This window comes from Myxocyprinus asiaticus, chromosome 17 (genome assembly GCF_019703515.2).
Source record: "Myxocyprinus asiaticus isolate MX2 ecotype Aquarium Trade chromosome 17, UBuf_Myxa_2, whole genome shotgun sequence".
Taxonomy (NCBI): Eukaryota; Metazoa; Chordata; class Actinopteri; order Cypriniformes; family Catostomidae; genus Myxocyprinus; species Myxocyprinus asiaticus.
This window is the reverse complement of record NC_059360.1, coordinates 43,863,827-43,887,151: the sequence shown is the minus strand read 5'-3', so window position 1 is coordinate 43,887,151 and position 23,325 is coordinate 43,863,827. Positions and strand designations below refer to the sequence as shown.

Genomic DNA, 23,325 nt, shown 5'->3' with positions numbered 1-23,325 from the left:
GCCTTTGACACCCAATGGTGAGCCTTCATCGGAGTGCGGGTGCAGACCAACAGCTCGCAGTGTTTAAAAAACAGCAGTACGCTCGATATGCATTACAATGCGGTGGCAATTCATCAAGTTGTCATAAGCATCCACATGATTTAAATGCTTAGACTGATTTGGGTGGGTTGTTGTAGTATTTGTGTGATGTTCTATGTTGATAAGTCAACCTGAAACATGGTACGCAAGGCCTGTAGTTTCACTAGTTGCAGAAACTGGGTGAATCTTACGAAAACATTTCCGGGTCACATTTCAACCCGAAATCAAAAGACAAAAGAATAAGGAATTATATTTTGCATACAGAAAATGAAGAATATTTTAAGAACCATTAAGAATTTGTGCATTGTGACATTTACATGACTATTAAGCACATTTGCACCCCCAACTTGTCATTACTGTTTTTAGAAGTTCCAGTTATTCTCAATGCTGATTCTTTTTACAGCATTCCTAAAGTCATGGAAAATCTGAAAATATCAGGGAATTTTAAAATGGTGGTTTCCATACCTGGAAAATTCATAGAGATTTCCATGGTGAATATAATTTCTTTCTAGAAATTGCACGTTGTTTGTACAATCTCTTAAATTATTGAATCGCTATCCAATAATCAGAAATGACTGGGAAAGTCATGGAAAAATTATGGAAATCCATTGATCGAAAGGTCTGTGATATAATACAGTATTTTCTGTACTGAAATGAAGTAAAGAATTACTGTAATATAATGATTTTGTAAATACAACATAATATAATGATTATGTACATCAGCATAAAGTGATGGCAGTACAACCAATAATACTATGACATTTAAATAATTAGCAATAAGTAATATCTACTTTTTTTGTAAATTACGGTATTGCATACTTAATTGTCATGAAAATAGTGTCACAAGTTTTAAAAATTGCAAAAAAAGAATATCTATCTAGATGGATGGATGGATGACCCAGGCATGTTCTTGATGCATGTTCCGCAGTAACATTCATCTAGTGTTGTTTAATCTATTTTCTGATTTTCACCTGTTCATAGAACAAAAATAATCCTCCATGGGTTTAATGTCACATTTCTTGCATAAAAATGAAACAGAACGAAACGGATATTATTTTCCACCCTGCACATAGAGATCCCATAGGGATCTCTAATTATCACACACTTGAACACTCTCCTCTTGGGAATACACCTGATTTTGTATACTTTAAACTCACCTTCTCTTTTCTCTCTCTATTCTATTGCATTGAAAGATTTTAAAGGCACTCTGTAGTTACTAAGCTACTCTTTTGGTACACAGATAAAGCTTTTCAAACAGGTAAAAGCTGCACTAGATGCATTCTGGAAATTTGTTGCATGGAAAGCCATTGGCACACATGATTCTCACATCTTTAATTAGGGCCCGAGCACCGATGGTGCGAGGACCCTATTGTTCCTCTAGGCGTTTATTATTTTTTTCCCAAATCAATCGCATTTTTGATGGCCTAAACATACTCGAAAACTCGCCACCTACAAAATTTCAGTGAAGCAGCCCTCACGCCACGCTTCATCTACATGTACAAAAATCGGTAGGCATATGTAACATGTCAACACATACAAAAAAGTATCTTAGAACCATATCCTAAACCCAACAGGAAGTCAGCCATTGTGATTTTTTTCTTCAATTTTTGCTCAGTTTTTGCCATTTCCAGGCCTCATACTTTAACAAACTCCTCCAAGAGATTAAATCAGATCAACATCATATTCGGTCAGTCTCATCTAAAGGCCTTGGCCATGCTAAATTACAAAGCTTTTGAGTTTTCTTTGAACGGCATGTCTGTGGCAGCCTGACAAAATTTTATGTTTCGCCATGAAACAGGAAGTTGTTATAACTCAAACATAAAATGTCCAATCTGCTCCAAACTTTACATGTTTTATAAGAGTCCCGGCCTGAACCCTTCTATATGCCAATATTCAGTTATAGTCATAGCGCCACCTACTAGCAACAGGAAATGACTTGTTTTACACTGTGATACACTCTTAACAACATTTTTAGCTAAAAATTGCTAAAAAAAATTGGAGTGACATTCCCCTGGCACAGCAGCCCCAATGTGCACCAGGGTGCGAGGGCCCGTTCATCTCTGCTTGCAGCTTTAATTGTTGTTAAAGTTGTAAAATATGCTGTTTTATATCCACAATGAAGCAGCTTGATTAGGGAGCCATTTGGCGTGCACTTTGATTGCACCAACCGCACACCTGACACTGCGAATGTGAGTGTGTTTGTGTGTTTATTTTTACACACCTCCTGCATCTGTCATTAAGGCACACAAGAGCAGCACCAGGCAGTTTTTAGTGTGGTTCTTATGAGCTCATAACATGGCTTTGGGTGAAATTACTATGGCTTTAATGTGTTCTCGCTGGAACCAAGAGCGATAAATACTTATATACTTCTCAAAACCTCTAACACAACTCAAATGCACTGCCTGGATCTTAGTTCTGCAGTTTTGGTGGAGAAAAACAATTATTCAGATTATGTTTAAATGTGCATACAATCACTGAGAACTTTATTAAGAACACCTGTACACCTACATATTTGTGCTATTATCTAATCAGCCAGTCCAGTGGCAGCAGTTCAGTGCATAAAATCATGCAGATACAGGTCAGGAGCTTCAGTTAATGTTCACATCAACCATCAGAATGGGGAAAAAATGTGATCTCAGTGATTTTGACCGTGGCATGCTTTTTGTTGCCAAACGGGCTGGTTTGAGTATTTCTGTAACTGCAGATCTCCTGGGATATTTACACACAACAGTCTCTAGAGTTTACTCAGAATGGTGCCAAAAATAAAAAACATCCAGTGAGTGGCAGTTCTGTGGACGAAAATGCCTTGTTGATGAGAGAGGTCAACGGAGAATGGCTAGACTGGTTGAGCTTACAGAAAGGCTACGGTAACTCAGATAACCACTCTGTACAATTGTAGTGAACAGAATAGCATCTCAGAATGCACAACACGTCGAACCTTGAGGCGGATGGGCTACAACAGCAGAAGACCACGTTGGGCACTTTATTAGGACATTACGTATTGTTGCAACTTTGATACTGAAAAACACCAATACAGAAAGGTAAAATGTGCTTGAATGTCATTAAAATAATGTCACAAAACATCTTCATGGTCTTAAAAATACGCCTAATTTTCAGGGGTTAAATGTGACCTGGACGTGTTTTTTTAAGATTCACCTATGAAGCCATTGCAACATTGTGTCTTATTTTGATTTTCAATTTCATATTGGTGATTATATTTCCTTACAGACAGAGAATCATTCTTATTGGTTGACAAGAAATACTGGGATGTTTTGGCAATTCTATGATATGGCTTTAATGCGCTATACCTGCGATTACAATGCCATGGCCCAATGAATAGATGTTGATATACAGTGATGGCCAAAAATATTGGCACCCTTGGTAAATATGAGCAAAGAAGGCTGTGAAAAAAAAAAAAAAAAAATCTGCATTGTTTAAACTTTTGATCTTTCATTCAAAAAAATCTAACCTTTAATTAAAGTAAAACAATTGAAACAGGGGAAATATCTCATTATTAAATAAATATTTTCCTCCAAAACGCATTGGCTACAATTATTGGCACCCTTTTATTCAATACTTTTTGCAACCTCCCTTTGCCAAGATAACAGCTCTGAGTCTTCTCTTATAATGCCTAATGAGGTTGGAGAACACCTGGTAAGGGATCTGAGACCATTCCTCCATACAGAATCTCTACAGATCCTTCAAATTCAGAGGTCCATGTTGGTGGACTCTCCTCTTCAGTTCACCTCACACATTTTCTATGGGGTTCATGTCAGGGGACTGGGATGGCCATTGCAGAACCTTGATTTTGTGGTCAGTGAACCATTTTTGTGATGATTTTGATGTTTGTTTGACAAATGTTTGGTTGGATCTTCCGTCAAGACAATGATCCACAATAATTGGATCATTGTCCTGATGGAAGATCCAACCAGGACCCATTGTAAGCTTTCTGGCAGAGGCAGCCAGGCAACCCATCTCTGATGCTTGCTGCCAAAAAGCTCTTTTTTTTGTTTTGTTTCATCTGACCATAGAACCCGGTCACATTTGAAGTTCCAGTAGTGTCTGGCAAACTGAAGATGCTTGAGTTTGTTGTTGGATAAGAGCAGAGGCCTTTTTTTCTTGGAACCCTCCCAAACAACTTGTGGTGATGTAGGTGATGTGTGATTTTTTTTTTTTTTTCTTTTTTTTTTTGACTTTCTGACCCCAAAACCCAACTAATTCTCCAGCTGTGATCCTTGGAGATTCTTTGGCCACTTGAACCATCCTCCACTGTGCATGGAGACAATATATACACGTGTCATTTTCCAGGCCGATTCTTAAGATCTCCAGTTGATTGGTACTTGTTAATTATTGCTCTGATGGTGGAAATGGGCATTTTCAATGCTTTGGCTATTTTCTTATAGCCTCTTCCCATTTTGTGAAACTCAACAACCTTTTGCCGCACATCAGAACTATATTCTTTAGTCTAACCCACTGTGATTGATGATTAAGGGAATTTGGCCTGTGTGTTACCTTAGATTTATACCCCTGTGAAACAGGAAGTCATGGCTGGACAGTTTCATATTCCTAGTCACCCAGGTACTCTAAAATGTTTTAAATATGAATGGAAATATATTTCAGATATATTTTACTCATAAGAATTTCTAGGGGTGCCAATAATTGTGGCTAATGTGTTTTGGAGGAAAATATTTATTTTATAATGAGATATTTCCCCTGTTTCAATTGTTTTACTTCAGTTAATGGTTAGATTTTTGTGATTTGTCCTTTTTTTTTTTCCATGAAAGATCAAAAGGATAAACAATGCAGATTTTTTTCACAGCCTTCTTTGCTCATATTTACCAAGGGTGCCAGTATGTTTGGCCACAACTGTATGAAAGTAGAAAATAGGAATTTAGGAATAAGATCTGGGGTGCGCTTATCAAAGCTGAATTGAAATTCTCTCGAAATCAGACCACGTTTAACCCAGATTAAACCACGGAGGTCCAAGGGCTCTTCAAAAAAAAGACAAGTTCAAGACTTCCGTTCCCTTAAGGATGTGTCAAGGGCAGTCCAGACAAAAGACAAATGTTTTTTTCAGCAATGTGATAAGCATCTGGGCACCAATGCCTTTTCTTCCTGTGATTTCCTGCCTCTATTCAGCCTAATGTGGCTACACTGATTTAACCGAATATGGGACCCTGGCGATTCCTTATCTCCGCCTTAAGGGTACAGCTCACTAACCCCAGCTTTGAGTGATAGGTTTGTGTGCAAGTACAGGGTGGGCCGGGGGGCTCCGCCGAGAAGTCATTGTATTAAAGAAAGGTACGACTTGTTGGTATGATTAATGCCGGTTTCATTCCCTGGAACTTCCCTAGACAAAACTTTTGCTGAATCTTAAATTCAACGAGAGAAAAGGAGTTATTCTCTATTGATTTTCCCCTACCTCATGTATCCTCTTTCTAAAGATGTTAGAAATTCCCATTCCGATTCTTTCTACGTCCGATTTCCTGTGGATGTATTGTAAGTAAGTGGCTAATTTTTTACGCCGCTATACAAAAGGCCTGTCAATGGAGACTCCCATGCTCTGCACATTTGCTCCCTCTACATAAGATGAGAGCGTACGAATACAATAAATAAATCAATGCACATGTCAAATCGCTAGCAGGGTAACAGAGCGAGTAATAAAACCATTTTCTCTTTCCTCCTTTTAATGTTAATGCCACAGGATTTAAAACATACAGTAATGAGATAAGATTATCAATGAATGTCTTTTCATAAAGCAAATTCCATTTTGTTTTGTTGCAGCTTCAGGTTTGTTGATACTGTATTGAACAGATAATCAAGTAAACTAATAAATCTGAAGAAATAAAGCCACACATATATTTGAGATTGGTCTATTATTGGTCTATATAATTATATATCGAGGAGACTGGGGCTAGTTGTCACACGTTTTACTTTAGTGAATATTTCACAGGGTATGTTTATTCAGTTTCTGTACAGATGCATACCTTTCATAGCTAAGTCATAGCTACAAAAAAGCTTTGAACATTTCTACCAATATTGCCTAGAAAAAAACATACAGTTCATTAAACACAAGTTGCCATTTTGTGACAACATGTCCCAATAGCAGGGAATCGTTTCACACTATATGGGGTAAGTTGTCACAAGCCATTAAGCAACCAATTATAGGATTTTTATCTAAATTTAAACTGGAAAACAATTATGAAACACCAAACATTTGATGAAACAGCAAAACTGTAAAAGGTAACAAAAAATCCTTGTGTTGTCCAACAAATGGAGTGATTAATAAGTTGTATAAATTTATAGCATTTAAAATACATGTGACAACCTGCCCCGATCAGACATTTATGAAAAATATCCTTCAACCTTTCGGTTAAAATCTACTTTCATTACATAGTTGGCCCATGACATGTATTCTAGTGTGGTTTCATTGTGTTCACTTGTGACAACTAGCCCCAGTCTCTTTTTATATTATCGTTGCAAAAGGTAGCAGAACTTATTTGTTACACAAACTAGTAACCAAGCCAATTAACTAGTTTTAAAAGTATGCATTTCAGGTAATAAAGCAATACCCTTAATCATTATTCTATGTGGAATGGGATTTACTATCGGAAACTTCCAGACATGGACTTCTATTTGTCTAAAGGCCAGTTGTAATTGCCTTGTGGGTGAGAAAGATCCATGCTTTGATTAATCAGGTTAAAATCCTTCATTATTATGGTCTCAATCATTTCAAATAGACTCCATCATAGAGGTGAAATCCATATCTCTTAATACAAGGATTGAAAGATGGCAACGATTTACCTCGGATGACCATCACCACAGCTGAAAAAAATAAATCTCATTGTAACATTGCCGTGCGATTCTGCCAAACTTCTGTAGGAAGAAGAGCTCTGTTCATTAATTTGAAGTAGACGGTAACTGTTTGTTGTTTGCTCCCACCGCTCAAATTCATAAAATTACAATTGATTTGTCTATGACGTGCTGTGCCCGGCTCTTGATGTACATGCTGAGAGAATACACTTTCCATATAGAAGAATGAGAATCTATTATTGAACTCAAACAAGTATTATTGTTAGATCTAAGATTTGTAATGTCAGATGCATCACTGAAGTTCTCTTTTAACCTCCAGAGGAAAAGCTATCCTCACAGGATTTGCTCAAAGGAAAGGAAAATCAGTAATAAAGATGTTTTTAATACCTAATTTTTTTTTTCTCCTACAGTACACTGTAGTTAGATTAAAAGGAGAGAAAAGGGACACTTTTGCGTAAAGGGATAGTTCACCCAAAAATTTAAATTCTCTCATCATTTACTCACCCTCATGCCATCCCAGATGTGTATGACTTTTTTTCTTCTGATGAACACACACAAAGATTTTTAGAAGAATTTCTCAGCTTTGTAGGTCAATTCAATGCAAGTGAACAGTGACCAAAATTTAGAATCTTCAAAAATCACACAGGCAGAATAATAGTAATCCATAAGACTCCAGGGGTTAAATCCATGTCTTCCGAAGCGATATGATAGGCATAAGAAACAGATCAATATTTAAGAATTTTTTTTCCTATAAATCTCCACCTTTGACCACCTCCGGCCAGTAGGTGGCAGTATGCACGAAGAATGTGAACTGCCAAAAAAACCAAAAGAAAGTGAAAGTGAAAGTGGAGATTTATGGTAAAAAAAAAGGTCTTAAATATTGATCTGATCATCTACACCTATCATATAGCTTCTGAAGACATGGATTTAACCACTGGAGTCATATGGATTACTTTTATGTTGACCTATGTGATGTTTGGAGATTCAAACTTTTGTTCACCATTCACTTGCATTGTGTTGACCTACAGAGCTGAATTATACTTCTAAAAAATTTCATTTGTATTCTGCAGAAGAAAAAAAGTCATATACATCTGAGATGACATGAGTTTAATAAATGATGAGAGAATTTTCATTTTCACTATCCCTTTAAGCATCTTGCGTCTCATCGCAAGTCATTTGATTTCCATATGCACTCAAACATGTCTCATCAAATTCCACCATAACCAAACAGAGCACAACAGTGCCCGCCCACTTTAACATGTATTTTTCTGTTAAAACTTGTGTATTATTAGAGCTGTAAAGCTGTTTACCCCTTAATGTTTTGCCAAACATTATCACGTACTCGGGTCTTTAGAGAACCAGCATGTATATCTATCGGAAATGTATCTACAAAATTCCCAGATAGTGTAACATTTTCAAAACAATTTCAAGACAATTAAAAAAGTTATAGAATAGAATATTTTCTGATATACACTACCGGTCAAAAGTTTTGAAACACTTACTCATTCTTTATTATAATTTTTTTTTCTTCACATTTTAGAATAATAGTAAAGTCATTAAAACTATGGAATAACATAAAGGGAACTATGGGAATTATGTTGTGACTAAACAAAACCCAAAATAAATCAAAACTGTGTTATATTTTAGCATCTTCAAAGTAGTCACCCTTTGTCTAGAATTTGCAGACATGTACTCTTGACATTTTCTCAACCAACTTCTTGAGGTATCACCCTGGGATGCTTTTTAAACAGTATTGAAGGAGTTCCCATCTATGTGGGGCATTTATTGGCTGCTTTTCTTTATTATTTAGTCCAAGTCATCTATTTAAAAAACGTTTTTTTTTTATTTTTTTATTACATTTTAGATTTATAATTAAATAAATTAATATGGTGGCACAATTATATTTTTGTCTACAAAACTAATTTCAAACATTTAAGCATACGCCTTCATATTAAATGATTTTTAAGATCATGGGAAACATTTCGGTCAAGTGTTTCAAAACTTTTGACCGGTAGTATATATTGATGTATTATTTTTCATATATCAAATAGATGATGCAACAAATAACAGGATTCATTACTTTTACACTGAAATTTCATGAGACGCAACAGACTGTCAAACACATATTGAGCTACACATAGCACATAATCCACACATATGTATTTTCTCAGGCAATTTTTGATCCAAATAGACGCACAACATACATAATTTTAATAGTACACCCAAATGACAATAGCCAAATCATAGTGTTCATGTGTTATACTTGCTATAGTTTACTTACACGTTGTTTCTTGTGTACACACATATGGGATACTGATAATTCATCATTGTCACACAGAAAATCAACGTGATATAGTATTTATTTGTATGAATATAGTACTTATTTGTCTTGTAATAAACAAAGAAATATATATCATGTGATAGTAAACTTGTATAGATATTAAATAATCATAAACAATTTGATTTATGAAAAAAAAAAAAAACCTCACAACACTATTTAATATCTTGGGTCTTTTATGACCCTATACACTTTTGGTAATCAAGCAGTAAAAAAATTGTTTTGCAATTTTGCCTTTGTTGTTGTTGTTGTTGTTGTTGTTACACTATTCAGAAGAGAAAGGTCGACGAATATGAAAGAGGTGTGGGCATAACTTTTAAAAATGAGGTACAGGGGGTGGAATGAGGTCCCGGGTCACTAAAGACCCGAGGTTAGAATTAAAGGGTTAAATCGTTGTTTTTACAGTCATTTTTGGGTTTACAGCATTACGTCATCATGGTAACGAAGTTGTAAAATTGGGCTTTACACAGAAAAGTTTAGTAAGCGATTTTGTCACACTAAAATCATGTTAACATGCATTTTGTTTATGTTATGTGGCTATAATTTTTGAAACAGTGAGTATTTTCATGCATTTTAATGACCCATTCACTTAGTGTAACCCAGATTTTTGCTTTTTTATTTTTTAAGAAAAAGAAAAGGAGAGACATTCAAAATACATTTTTGTGGTTACTAACATTGTCACAAATGCTGTTGATTGAACTTAACTTGTATTGAACCCGGAATATCCTTTTAAGGATTTTAAAACAAAGTTGATACTTGAAACATAAATGGAGTGGCAATTAAGTCTTGTCACCTATGAAAAAGCAACAAATAAAAATGTCCTCCATTACTCCGCCATGACCAAGTAGTTGACCTGAAAGAGCAAACCGACTGCAGAAGGAGGAGGTTTACGCTAATGCCCGCTATTGCACAAAGCATACTTGTGTTATGTACTGGCATTGAATATGTCTTGGTCTTCGGAAAGATGCAGATATTTTTTGAGATGCTGGACAAAAAAACAGAACATCTTCTTTAGATTTCTTGTAACAAATACTGTACACATCAGACTTTCCTGTGGTTTCAGCATATTATTATTTTTTTATTTTTTTACCTCAATAAAACTGCTTAATTCCACAACATTCAACTGGAACATCTGCATGCTCCCTGTGTATTCCGATTCCCCCTGAGCGATCTAGTCTGGTGAGTAAAATATTCTAATGTGTGCTGTTTTTCTTCCATTCGGTGTGCTTAAATATTACAAAGCATTTAATTATAAAAACTGAGAACAGACGCAGTCCTGGGACTGTCTGTGGGAAAAATAAATGTACAATCAAAATCGCAATTACCTGCAGAATTTCAGGGGTAAACACATCAGCAATCTCACAACAAACATGGGCTAGTTTGCATTCTAAAATGAATACAGTTAGATCCAAAGCAATTTTCTATTATTTACCTAAGACTCCAAGCATAAATAAAGCAAGGGCATTGAAGCAATTAGCATAATTAGACTGTGGTGGTCAGGCCCTATTTGATTTCTTAAGAGGCATCACAGAGTGTGTGTGCATTTGTGTGTGTGATCGCTGTCGGTATGGGGGGGATGGGCTTAGCCGTCATTGTTAGACACTTTCATACAGTGGAAGGCAATCAGTTTTGTCAGCGTGAAGGTTCTCATTACCTGCAGGACCACGGTACACCAGCCGGACTGTCCTTGGGTCTCCAAAAACAAAACTTCTGCATTGCACATTAGCATGTTATCAGACTTATATACACCGATCAACCACAACATTTAAACCAGCTGCCTAATATTGTGTAGGTCCCCCTCGTGCCACCAAAACAACGCCAACCCGCATCTCAGAATAGTATACGGAGATGATATTCTTCTCACCACAATAGAACTGCCGCTCACTGGATGTTTTTTGTTTTTGGCACCATTCGGAGTAAATTCTAGAGACTGTTGTGTGTGAAAATCCCAGGAGATCAGCAGTTACAGAAATACACAAACCAGCCCATCTGGCACCAACAATCATGGTATGGTCCAAATCACTGAGATCACATTTTTTCCCCATTCTGATGGTTAATGTAAACATTAACTGAAGCTCCTGACCTGTATCTGCATTATTTTATGCACTGCACTGCTGTCACACGATTGGCTGATTAGATAATCGCATGGATGATTGTTGGTGCCAGACGGGCTGGTTTGAGTATTTCTGTAACTGCTGATCTCCTGGGATTTTCACACATAACAGTCTCTAGAATTTACTCCGAATGGTGCCAAAAGCAAAAAACATCCAGTGAGCGGCAGTTCTGTGGTGTGTTCGGTGTGTTCAGTATGAATGCATATCAAATCACAGCAGAACACAAGCTGCGACAAATTCACTCCGTTTCAAATACTGTCAATCCTTGCTTCATCGTTTTCTTAAAAAAATAAATTAAAAAAAAAGGCCAAACTTTGAATTTTTTTATATAATATTATATTCTTCGTAGAAGAGACTGAATTCTATCATTGTTTGAATGTCTATAATAGATTGTCATCTTGCATACTAATGACCTCACTATTAGCCATGTATTTTGAGGGAATATGTCCAGCCTGGTCATTTGCATCTACTAAATTTGAATTTAACAATATATACAGAGGGATCCACAAGTCTGAGGCCACTAGTGAACATGCTTCTGTTTTGCATCCCATTTATATTCTACTTTAGCATTTAATAACAATAATTTGCATTGCAAGTTATATTACCAGCATAATCAGCATATATTATATTATCAGCATATTATTGAATGTAATTGAAAAATGGACATCTTTCTTAGTATGATCAATGTCACAAATTTGCCTATTCAATTAGTGACCAAGTGAAATGTTTCCTCTTCATTTTATGTTATATATATTCTTTGTTTTAAAAATTCAAACGTTTTCTGTTTATTTCTAGGTTGAAATGAAAATGCAAATCCCAGATATTCAGTGTGGTCTCAGAATTTTTCACCTTACTGTATTCCCAGCGCACTTGTCTGCCGAGCTCAGATTGATAGTAGCGTAATTATAAAGTGGAATACGGTCTTAAAAGAGTTCCTTTGATGAAAGCTTTGAAAAAGTGGCTCTGTTTTCTAGTAATAAATGTCATTAAAATTAATTTCAGTCATTGTGATCATTTTAAAGGGAACTTTTGTCGAAGTTTCAGCCAGGCTACAATGAATATCTCTTGGCTTCTTTGTCTGTCCTCAATTTTTCATAACTCGCCTTTGAAGTCAAACTGTTTTTCATTATTGCATGTTTTTATTTCTGCGGGATCTCTGCAGTATTTTTTACATTTCTTTTATTTCATGCAGGATGTAACGGTTTATGCTTGAGGTTACATGACCTACACATAGCCATGTGGCACCCACAATTCAGCTTGAAACAAAAAAAGGACCCTGTTAGCTTTCAAAATACACAATACAATCAATTCCTGATGGATACAATCAAGTGGTGGCCTACATGCTTTTCTCTTTGAAAATCCTGGTTCGCTTTGTCACATTACGGAAGAAAAATGGCTTGCAAATGCAAAGAAAGTCATATAGGTTTGGTTCAACATGAGGGTGAGTAAATGATTTGATTGACTTGATTCTTCCTCTAAATCAAGACAAGCGCCCTATTTGTTTGTACGTGCATAATATCATTTTATTAAGCCTGTGTTTAAACACATAAGCATTTAAATTCTGATTAATCCTCTTTGGGCTGAGCTAAATCCCCCCCCCCCCCCCCCCAACCCCCTGATTAGACTCTTACTGAGCCTAACCTGGATGAAGCCGAGACGTGTCTGTAAACTCTCTCTTTCTCTATCTTTGTGCGTGATAATACGTGCTGCCCAGTCTCAGCATTTTTCTTGAACACAGATATTATTGTCCTGTGTCATCACCTGAAGGTGACTGTTATCACTTAATTAAATCCTGGTGAGGAGGGAGCTAGAAACAATATTGTTGCCTCATCACCCGAAGGAACTTTTTAAAAGTGAGGTAGTTTGAACAAGGAAAGTGGCATTCACTTGGTACTCCTGGAATGATTCTGTCATATCCTTGATGTCACTAATTTAGATTGAATGTGTCAGTTGTCCAGTTGTCCAGTTGTCCAGTTGTTGGTAATGTCTAAAGAGAATGTTTAATATAATATAATATAATATAATATAATATAATATAATTATTTTTATATTTTCAGATTTATAGCTATATATTCAGGATTTATAACTATACTGTATATTCAGATTTATAACTGAATATATTTATATTTATATATTTAGGATTTATAACTATATACCATATCTGGATTTACCACTACTGTATGTATTCAGATTCATAACTGTATATTCAGGTTTTATAACTTATATTAAAATGTATAATTATATATTCAGGATTTATAACTATATATTCAGATTTACAACTATATATTATAGTTATATATTTCCTGTTTAGCCCACCCTCAACTCTCTATAATGCTCTTAAATATGTCTCTGTTCCTTTATTCAATGTAAATCTATGGGATTATTTAGCTTTTTTTATCGTCCACCAAATCGTAAATCTGACAATTTAGAAAAGTGAAAGCACACAAGTCACTTCATTTAATAATATTTATTTGTATATTTTCAGATTTATTGCTATATATTTAGTTACATTTATATATTTAGGATTTATAACTATATATCTGGATTTACAACTACTGTATATATCCAGATACATAACTGTATATTCAGATTTATAACTGAATATTCAGGATTTATAACTATACATTCAGATATTTATAACTGTATATTCGGATTTACAACTTTATATTCAGATTTATAACTGAATATTCAGGATTTATAACTATACATTCAGGATTTATAACTATATGTTTGGATTTACAACTTTATATTCAGATTTATAACTGAATATTCAGGATTTATAACTATACATTCAGGATTTATAACTATATGTTTGGTTTTACAACTTTATATTCAGATTTATATCTGAATATTCAGGATTTATAACTATACATTCAGGTTTTATAACTATATATTTGAATTTATAACTTAATATTCAGATTTATAACTGAATATTCAGGATTTATAGATGTACATTCAGGATTTATAGCTATATACTCAGATTTAATACTTTATATTGAGGTTTATAAACATATATTTAGGATGTATAACTAAATATTCAGATTTACAGCTCTATATTCAGGATTGATAAATATATATTCAGATTTACAGCTATATTTGTTTAATTTATAACAATATATTCAGACTTACACCTATATATTATAGCTATATATTTCCTGTTTAGCTCACCCTGAATTCTATATAATATTATTGTCCCTAAATATGTCTCTAGTCCTTTCTTTAATGTAAGTCTATGAGATTATTTAGCTTGTTTTATCGTCCACCAGGCAGAAATCGTAAGTCTGACAATTTAGAAATAAATCATTTAAAACATTTCCTCAATAAATCACTTGATTTGAGGTGTCATGCAAGTGCATAGCACAAACAGTGGTGGACAAGTTACCTGGCAGGGATTTTCAAAACCCCTAACCTGAGCAATAGTAATAGTGAGGCTTGCCTTAGCAAACACCACTTATAACTTAATTTTGGCATTTACATTGTGAGCAAATGAGTGGTTATTGCTTGGTTGGGAAAATGCAGAGATATGATTCTTCCAGTTTTACTTGGATTATCCTCATAATGTCTAAATTAGACATGTAACACCCCTTAAAGGGCCTAAATGCATATGTGTCTCCTTTACAAAGAAAAATATACTATCCTGGAGAAACAGGAAGTTCTAAGACATTGAATGAGAGCTCTCACACCTTTTTAAAATGGATGTTTATAGTGGGTCATTTGGAGTGAAGGAGGCCAATAAATATGTCATGTTGAGTACCGCCACAGCCCCCTGCCTCCACCCATTGAAAAGCCCCCACATGAAATGAGCAATCTAATGATGCTCTTATTTAAAAGAGGTCTTGGCGAGGGGTGTGATGAGTGATTTGAGCATCTTCCATGCTGGCGCCTTCAATAAAGAAATCAATACCGCGCATCTATATTTGCACATTTCTACATGGCTTGTCAGCCTCAAAATTGACTTGAATGAAAATGATCTCTCACAGCTCCCATGGCAATTTAGAAGTTCTGAAGATCTCTTTTAACACTGCTTATCTGTCTTTCTCTCGCTCTTTCTGATCCTCACAAACCCATGTAGACACTTCAGGTCTTTCTTACTGTCTGTATGACACTTTTCAATATGCTCTCTCTCTCTCTCAAAGTCTGTTGTTATCAGACTCTATCACCCTCACACCAATGCTAGATTGATATATTCGAATTAAGCACTGTACATTTGGTTTGTTTGTAATGGTAGGATAAGATCACAGCAATTATGGGTTAGTCCACTGCTTTGATTTTTATATTGAATGAGCTGAAGGAATTTCTACATATTTTTTAGGACGTAATCAACACCAAATGTCTATTGACGGACCAAATGTCTAGCACAGTTAGCCAAACGTCAATGTCTTAAAGTCTTTTTAAACTTCCGTGATGTAATTTTGAGATATACAATAAACATAATATAATATAATAAAGCCATTAGTAATTATTGTAATTATAGTACTTATGTTTTGTTATGTTTATGTTTTGTATCATCTGATACAGATGCTAATAGAGAACACTCGAGCATACTACTATTGCTTTTTAACACAAATGCAATTTCTATTTTCGGACTTCTGTTTGACACCAGATCAAAATACATGCTCTGTCTTGTAATAAAATTTTTGTGGTTACCTAAACATTGTTTTTGTATTATTATAATTATTTATTTACATCATTTATGCGATAGCACACACGCAAGTGTTCAGTCCAATAGCACAAATGCTTTTGCATAATGGTTCTATAAAGAAGAAGTGCATATCGACACAGTATTTAGACACAATATGACCAACAATTTTGTTTATTTTTTGCTTAGCCTTTGTTTAGAATGTTGCGAAACATAGAATTGGAATTCTATGTAGCAAACACAGACAAGCGGAGTGATACAAACACATTTAATTTCTGTTAAACTTAGGCCACATCCACAATAATACATTTTCTTTTCAGTTTTCTAATGTCACTATTTTCAAAAGTTTGCGCTAAGGGATTACGTTTTTGAAACACTCCATTTTCGGTGGAGAAAAATGTCATTCTAGTGTGGATGAGGTGTAAGCGTAACGAAATTAATGCATTTTCAAACAAAAAACACATTGGTGTAGACATGACCTTAAAACGTCATTATTTTCATAAGTATGCGGTAATAAACAACATTTACAAAACACTCAGGCTACATCTACATTATTTTGGATACATCTGAATATGGATTTTTCGTTATCAAAACGCTCTCTGTCCACACTGCTGTTTTCAAGGATTTTCCAAAATTTGCTCGTCCACAATGAAACGTATTAAAATGCTTAAATCCCCTTTCTACGCATGCGAAAAATCGCCGTTGCATATACGGTCTGAAACGCATTGGTTTTGTCACCGGACGGCAATTCTGAGTAAACCTTTAGGAAGTACTTTAAAGTAACATTTATCTTTAACAACGCTATCAAAGTGAATAACAGGCACAATAACATCACTACAATGTGTGCCGCCATCTTGATTGTTTTGGGTTGAATGGATCACATGACAACAAATATGTCATCTCCATCTTCCCCATCCACACTACAATGCAAAGACTGCATTTTCAAATGTATCCACTTGGGAGAGCATTTTCAAAAAGCTCAGTTTTTGCTGACAAAAACATTGTCTCAGTGTGGACGGAAGGCCAAAACTTATAGAAAAAGATGTGTTTTCAAATGAAAACGTATTAGTGTGGACGTGGCCTCAATTTTCGGTGGAGGGCAATGTTGTTCTAGTGTGGATAAGAAGCAAAAAAGTAGCGAAATTAATGTGTTTTCAAACGAAAACATGTTAGTGTGGACTTTGCCTTTAAACGGCATTGTTTTCAAAAGTATGTGGTAATAGAGAAAATTTTCAAAATACTATTTTCGGTGGAGGGAAATGAATGTTTTCAAACGAATACATATTGGTCTGGACATGTCCTTAAAACTTCAACGTTTTCAGAAGTATGCCGTAAAAAACAAAGTTTACAAAACAATCCAATTCCGTTGGAGGAGAACTTCATTCTAGAATGATAAGAGGCGTAAACGAAGCAAAATTCATGCATTTTCAATGAAAACATATTGGTGTGGACATGGACTTAAAACGTCATTGTTTTTTTAAAGTATGCAGTAATGGAGAACATTTTCAAAACGCTCTATTTTCTGTGGTGGAAAATGCCCTTCTAGTGTGGGTGAAAGGCGTAAATGTAACTAAATTAATGGATTTTCAAATGAAAACGTATTAGTATGGACGTGGTCTACATAACAGTCTTGGAACACTACTTGTCCTATTGTTGTATAAAACTCTTCTAAAGATTTCCAATGTAATATGAAGATTTAAAACTGTTCAGTAAATGTGTTTCAGATGGTCAACCTTTTCTTTTGACTTCCTTTGGAGGGGTTCAAGCCTTAATTAGCAGAATCAAACCTTCCAAACCCTCACCTCACCTTTTGTCTGAGTCCTCTCAATCTAGTATTTCAGGGTAGCCTGACTTCTCACTTCTGACTTCTTCAGAGATTGAGAGAGTCAACATGCCCCAGCAAACCCTGTGAGAACAGTTAATTGCAGTTGTTGTTCTTCAGAATGGAGGCCGGTGGAGTTCGGAGGCGATGGAGGGATTAGATTGGGTAGTTGCGGCATCTAAACATGTGGCATCTCCCTTATCCCCAGCTGCGTCTCTCTCTCCCTCTTCATTTTGTCTGACCTAATAGTTAATGATATGTTAATAGACAATGAGGCTGATCTCATCTGGCGTCCGCTGTGTGTGTTAATGTGGATGTGCGATGGCTCGGGCCGGGTGCAGGGAAATAGATTGATGTTTACCAGCTTGTCTGTCCTTCAGCTCATGGATATTTGTCCTTTGTTAAAGAAAACACAAGGCTACTGAGTTACAGATCATGTTTACTGGTCTAACACTGAAAGGCAGGTATGTTCTTGCTTCCGGGACTGTTGACCATGGTTGTAGTGTCTACCAGTTGTTTACAGTGCAGCAGAGGTGCATCCTTTTTCTATCAAGATAATAAAAGCTTTCAAAAGCAGTTCTGTAATATGTAGCTCCAAAATGCTGATCTGACTGATTCATATTTCTACAACCCCAATTCAAAGTTGGGACAGTATGAAAAATGCTATTGAAAACAAAAAGTAGTGATTTGTAAATTATATTCACCCTTTGCTATATTGAAAGTACTACAACTAAACATTATATGATGATTTACCTTGTGAATTTCATAGTTTTGTTTTTTTAATGTACAGTAATTTCAAATCAGATGATTGCAACATGCTCCAAAAACTTGAGACAGGGGCAATTTAAGACTAATAACAATTTGACAAGTTGAAATAACAAGGCAAAGTGAAACAGGAGATGTTAAACAGGTGGGGCAATCGTGTCATAGTATATAAGGAGCCTCCATAAACAGCCTAGTCCTTCAAGATCAAGGATCATTCAAGACTTGTCAATTTGCCAACAGATGCTTAAGCAAATAATCCAGCACTTTGAGAACAATGTTCCCCAAAGACAAATTGGAAGGAGTTTGGGCATTTCACCCTCTACAGTGCACAATATTTAAAAGATTCAAGGAATCTAGTAAAATCTCGGTGCTTAAAGGGCAAGACGAAAACCACTTCTGAATGCGCATGATCTCTGATCCCTCAGACGTCATATGTCTTAAAAAAAACATCATTTATCTGTAATGGATATCACAAACATGGGCTTGGGATTACTTTAGTAGATTTTAGAGCAGCATATACTGCCATCCAGCACTGTCTTTTCCAGGGACGTCCCGGAATTTTCAGCAGGACAACTTCAAACCACATACTGGCCGAATAAGCAGAGAATGTGGGTGCTAGATTGGCTTGAAGACCGATCCACCCCCCTGCAATCATCTGATTTGAAATGACTGTACATAAAAAAAAAAAACGATGAAATTCACAAGGTAACACGTCATATAATGTTTAGTTGTAGTGCTTTCACTATAGCAAAGCAAAGGGTGAATTTACAGATCACTCCCTTTTGTTTTTATTAGCATTTTTCAAACTGTCCCAAATTTTTCGGAATTGGGGTTGTAGTTTCATCTCAGCTTATAATCAAAATTGAACCTATTTACTTGCTTAATTGATGCGTCTGGTCTTATTGAGTAAAATGTATTAGTTCATATTTTTAGAGAGAAAAAAATTATGTGTCCTCGTAATCGTGCGTTAAAATATTTGGATAAAAGCATCTGCTAAATGAATAAATGTCGAATATAATAACTTGCTCCACCTTCTAAAATCTTGGCAGTAAATCGATTAAGCCAATAATCACCAACTGACAAAGTATTTTAATACCGGTTAACGTTAATCCAGTAAAAAGTTACAAAAACCTTTTCAATATTCACCAGAGTTCCATATCCCCTCCATGATATGCTTTCTTCCTTCATTTAGCTTTATAGACAGCCAGAGAAAGCCAGAGAATGAGAGAGCAAGAGAGAGAGAGAGCTGCTTGCAAGGCATGACTGTTTTAAACAGATGACAAAAAAGGGCCCATCTTAATGTTACACTTTTCTCCCCCAGAAGTTTGTCTGGCTAGTGATTTATTGTGCACTTTACACAGTGGTTAGCCTGTAAACAGAGGCCGTTTATCATGGAGGGGCGGCAGGCAGAGGCACACAGTGTTCCTCAGAGACCTGCCCACAAATGCTGAGCGTTTGAAGGAGGAGCAGCGTGGAACAGGGAGGAGATGATTGCAGACTGGCTGGAGGTGACTGCTGTGGGCCTCTTTGTGTCTTTGGGGACATAGGAGGCTATGTCAGTGCCTGAGGAGTCTTTCTCAGGTCATGAAGCCGAGAAGAGACCCTCCATTTGGGAGAGGGATGGTGGTCTCTTGGTGGACAGGGATGAAAGAGATTGGAAGACCAGGATTTGTGTCCAGTAAACAACATGATGCATTGGAGAGAATAGACTGAACATTGACTATTTATTAAAGCTGATCAGGGGCGATTACTTTAAGACTAGACGAGAAGCATGGCTTCCTCTAAAATGTCAAAAGAAATGTGGCAATGACGAGTCAAATGTATGTACAAATAAGTAATTGATATAAATTACATATTTGTCTGTGCATTTCAATATTTTAGCCACTAAAATGGTAAAATATCGCACATCACTAACATGCTGTTTATTCAAGCTTTTTTTGTAAATGAATACGTTCATAGAAGTATGTGGATCTTTGTATCTTTGTCCCACCCGGAAGCCCGGCTTCTCTATTTGATGACTGGTCGAGCTTTCAAATGTGAAGAACTTTGCAACAAACAGCCAATTATTGGAACAGTGATGTACGTGATTGACAGCGTATGCACGTAGTGTTTGACGGCTTGGAGATATGTGCACAGTTATTTACAATCTGACTTTACACATTTATTTCAGCTTTCATAATCGGATATCAGGGTCATTGAAAAATAAGGTTGTCCAAGGTGGTAAAAATGAGAAATCTAGTTAAAAAATTAATTGTCTTTTAGTCTAATCTAATTGATGTATCAAGTTCCTAGAAATATAATACTTGTGTCCATGTTGGTTTTATAAATTTCTGAAAAACATTTATTTACTAACTTTTATTTAATAACTTAAGAAATGTGGTGTCACATGGTGTAACCATCAAGTTAAAGGTATTAAAATACTTTTCTTGCATTAGTTGGCATGATTAGTTGCACTAATCATGCCAACTAATCACACCAAGTGACACGTTTGTCTTTAAGCCCCAGAAAAAAATATCAAAACGATTTTGTGATTGAAAACATGTTCATCAAACTGGTGATGTATTCAAGTAAATGTTTTGTGAGAATTATATTTTTGAATAAATTGATATAAATGAGCATAACGTTATTGACCTATTTACAGCTCAGATAATTGGCTCAAAACCTTTTGTGGCTGCCATAAGGAAAGGTGTCAAAAAGATTTCAAATTACATACTTTGAAGTGCCTGTGCCAGCTGAGCAAATGCCATTGAGATTAATAGTAATGCCAACAGATAGCTTTCTCCACATATTATAGACCTCATTGGAATCAGCCAAAAAGTATTCTGCCAAAAAAGCCTGATTCATATTGATAAAAGTCACCCAACATAAGAAAGCATCTATTGTGGGTTTATTTGCATTATGCGCGTGTAATTAGGAATTTTGGACTACAGAAAGCCCCGTGGTATCAAGATCACAGCTGGAGGTGCTGATATTGTGTCCCAAACAGCCAACAATTAAGGCAGCGAAGTCACACGGGTTAATTACATATAGTCCCCCACTGCTGCAGATAATCTGTAGGGTGTGTGCACCCTGGGCGAGACACGGGTGAGTTACAAATAGAACGACCAGGGGAAAAAAAACAAGGTATTGTGCTCAATGTCAGAAGTGATCTGATCACCTTTTTATGAAAATGAGGTTTACACAGGCACGGTGGAGAGCATTGCTCTCTCTCTCTCTCTCTCTCTCTCTCTCTCTCTCTCTCTCTCTCTCTCTCTCTCTCTCTCTCTACCTCTCTCTCTCTCTCGTTTATTTCCAAGTTTAAAGAAGCATCGGCAGCTGGCAAGAGAGCGCACGGTCTCTACCCGCCGATAAAACAGTGCAACCTCGGGCTATTTACAGCATGCTGATATGCAGCTGACAACAGCATATCCCATAGTGGCCCGCTGGTGTCATACTTCCTCCCTGAGCTCACATCTGCTGCAGCTGATGTGTTACACTAACACTACATTACACGCTAATGCTAAGACTGACCATTATAGGACAGATTTCAAATGCTAAATGTCAATATAAATTCTTTAAAATGAGTACCTTACCAAAAATATTCTGTCATTATTTACTCACCCTCATGTTGTTTCAAACCCATATGTTGTTATTTTGTCTGTGGAACACAAGAGTCAACATTTTTAAAGAATGGTTCCATTCAATGGCAGTTCACGGTAAACCAAGGGCTGTTAACCCCAAAAAGGTCAAACTAAACAGCATAAAAGTAGTCCATATGACTTGTGCACTATACGCCAAGTCTTCTGAAGTCATACAATAGTTTTGTGTGAGGAACCGATCCAAATTTGACTGATAATGTTCCCCTCTGCTGAAGATTGCTCAGCTGGTTATTACACATGTGAAAACCAATGCTATTTTGCCATCAATAGTCATGTTTCCATCCAAGTTATGAATTTAATTCATGCTCAAAATCGGAATATCATAAAATATGACTGGGACATATTTCTTGACAAGTTTTGTGAGAGTCACCCATTTATTTATTCATCATACTACCTCTTTGCGTGGCATTTGTGATCAGAAGCTGTTAATGGATGTTGAAATTGTTGCTCTTTAATGGTCTGTCAAGGTTGGTCAAGGTTGTTTCCACATGGGATGCACCCATTTTTTTTTTGCAATTCTGAGTTTGATGGGTCCTCTCTGTGTTGTGAGGAATAAGCTACAGTATTTGTGAGTATCTCGCCTGACTTGTTTCCTCTTCTCTCTCTCTCTGTCTGTTTCCTTTACAGTCCCTGGATGGATTTGTATTTGCACTAAACAAGGAGGGGAGGTTTTTGTACATTTCAGAGACGGTGTCCATATACCTTGGGCTTTCACAGGTGAGTGCACATGAAAATTCCTCACTCCGATCTCTTTTCATCAAGCAGTGCGGAAGACAATCTTGACAAATTAGTGTTATATAAAGTCCTGTGGGTTTGATTACAGCCAGTTTAATTCGCGGCATTCATCAGTGCATATTTTAAGCACCAAGAGAGATATTCTCATTGGAATGCTAGTGTGTTCCCTGGCTCTTGCTGGCTCGAGTCAGGGCCTTTCAATAAACAGACTGATCGGCAAGGTCAGACAGTGAGTAAGTGACCTTCAGAACTTGCAGTCCTGTCTAGCTGAGCTTCATCTTGAGAGCTAGCGGGCTTCAATCAAACCAGGTGCTGTTTCACAACAGGCAGGGTTTGTTCACTGGTGGTTAAAAAATCCACACAAATCATCGGAATCATCTCTT

The 23,325-nt window shown here is 36.1% G+C and overlaps 1 protein-coding gene across 3 annotated transcripts in view; it reads left to right on the top strand.

Annotated features, from left to right (window-relative positions):
- LOC127455490 (neuronal PAS domain-containing protein 3-like) overlaps window positions 1–23,325 on the top strand; it is a 425,888-nt gene that overhangs the window by 244,173 nt on the left and 158,390 nt on the right. For all 3 annotated transcript variants that reach the window (XM_051723438.1, XM_051723437.1, XM_051723439.1), the window contains one exon: window positions 22,835–22,924. In XM_051723438.1, the coding sequence (XP_051579398.1) occupies window positions 22,835–22,924 (90 nt within the window). The remainder of the gene's footprint in view (window positions 1–22,834; window positions 22,925–23,325) is intronic.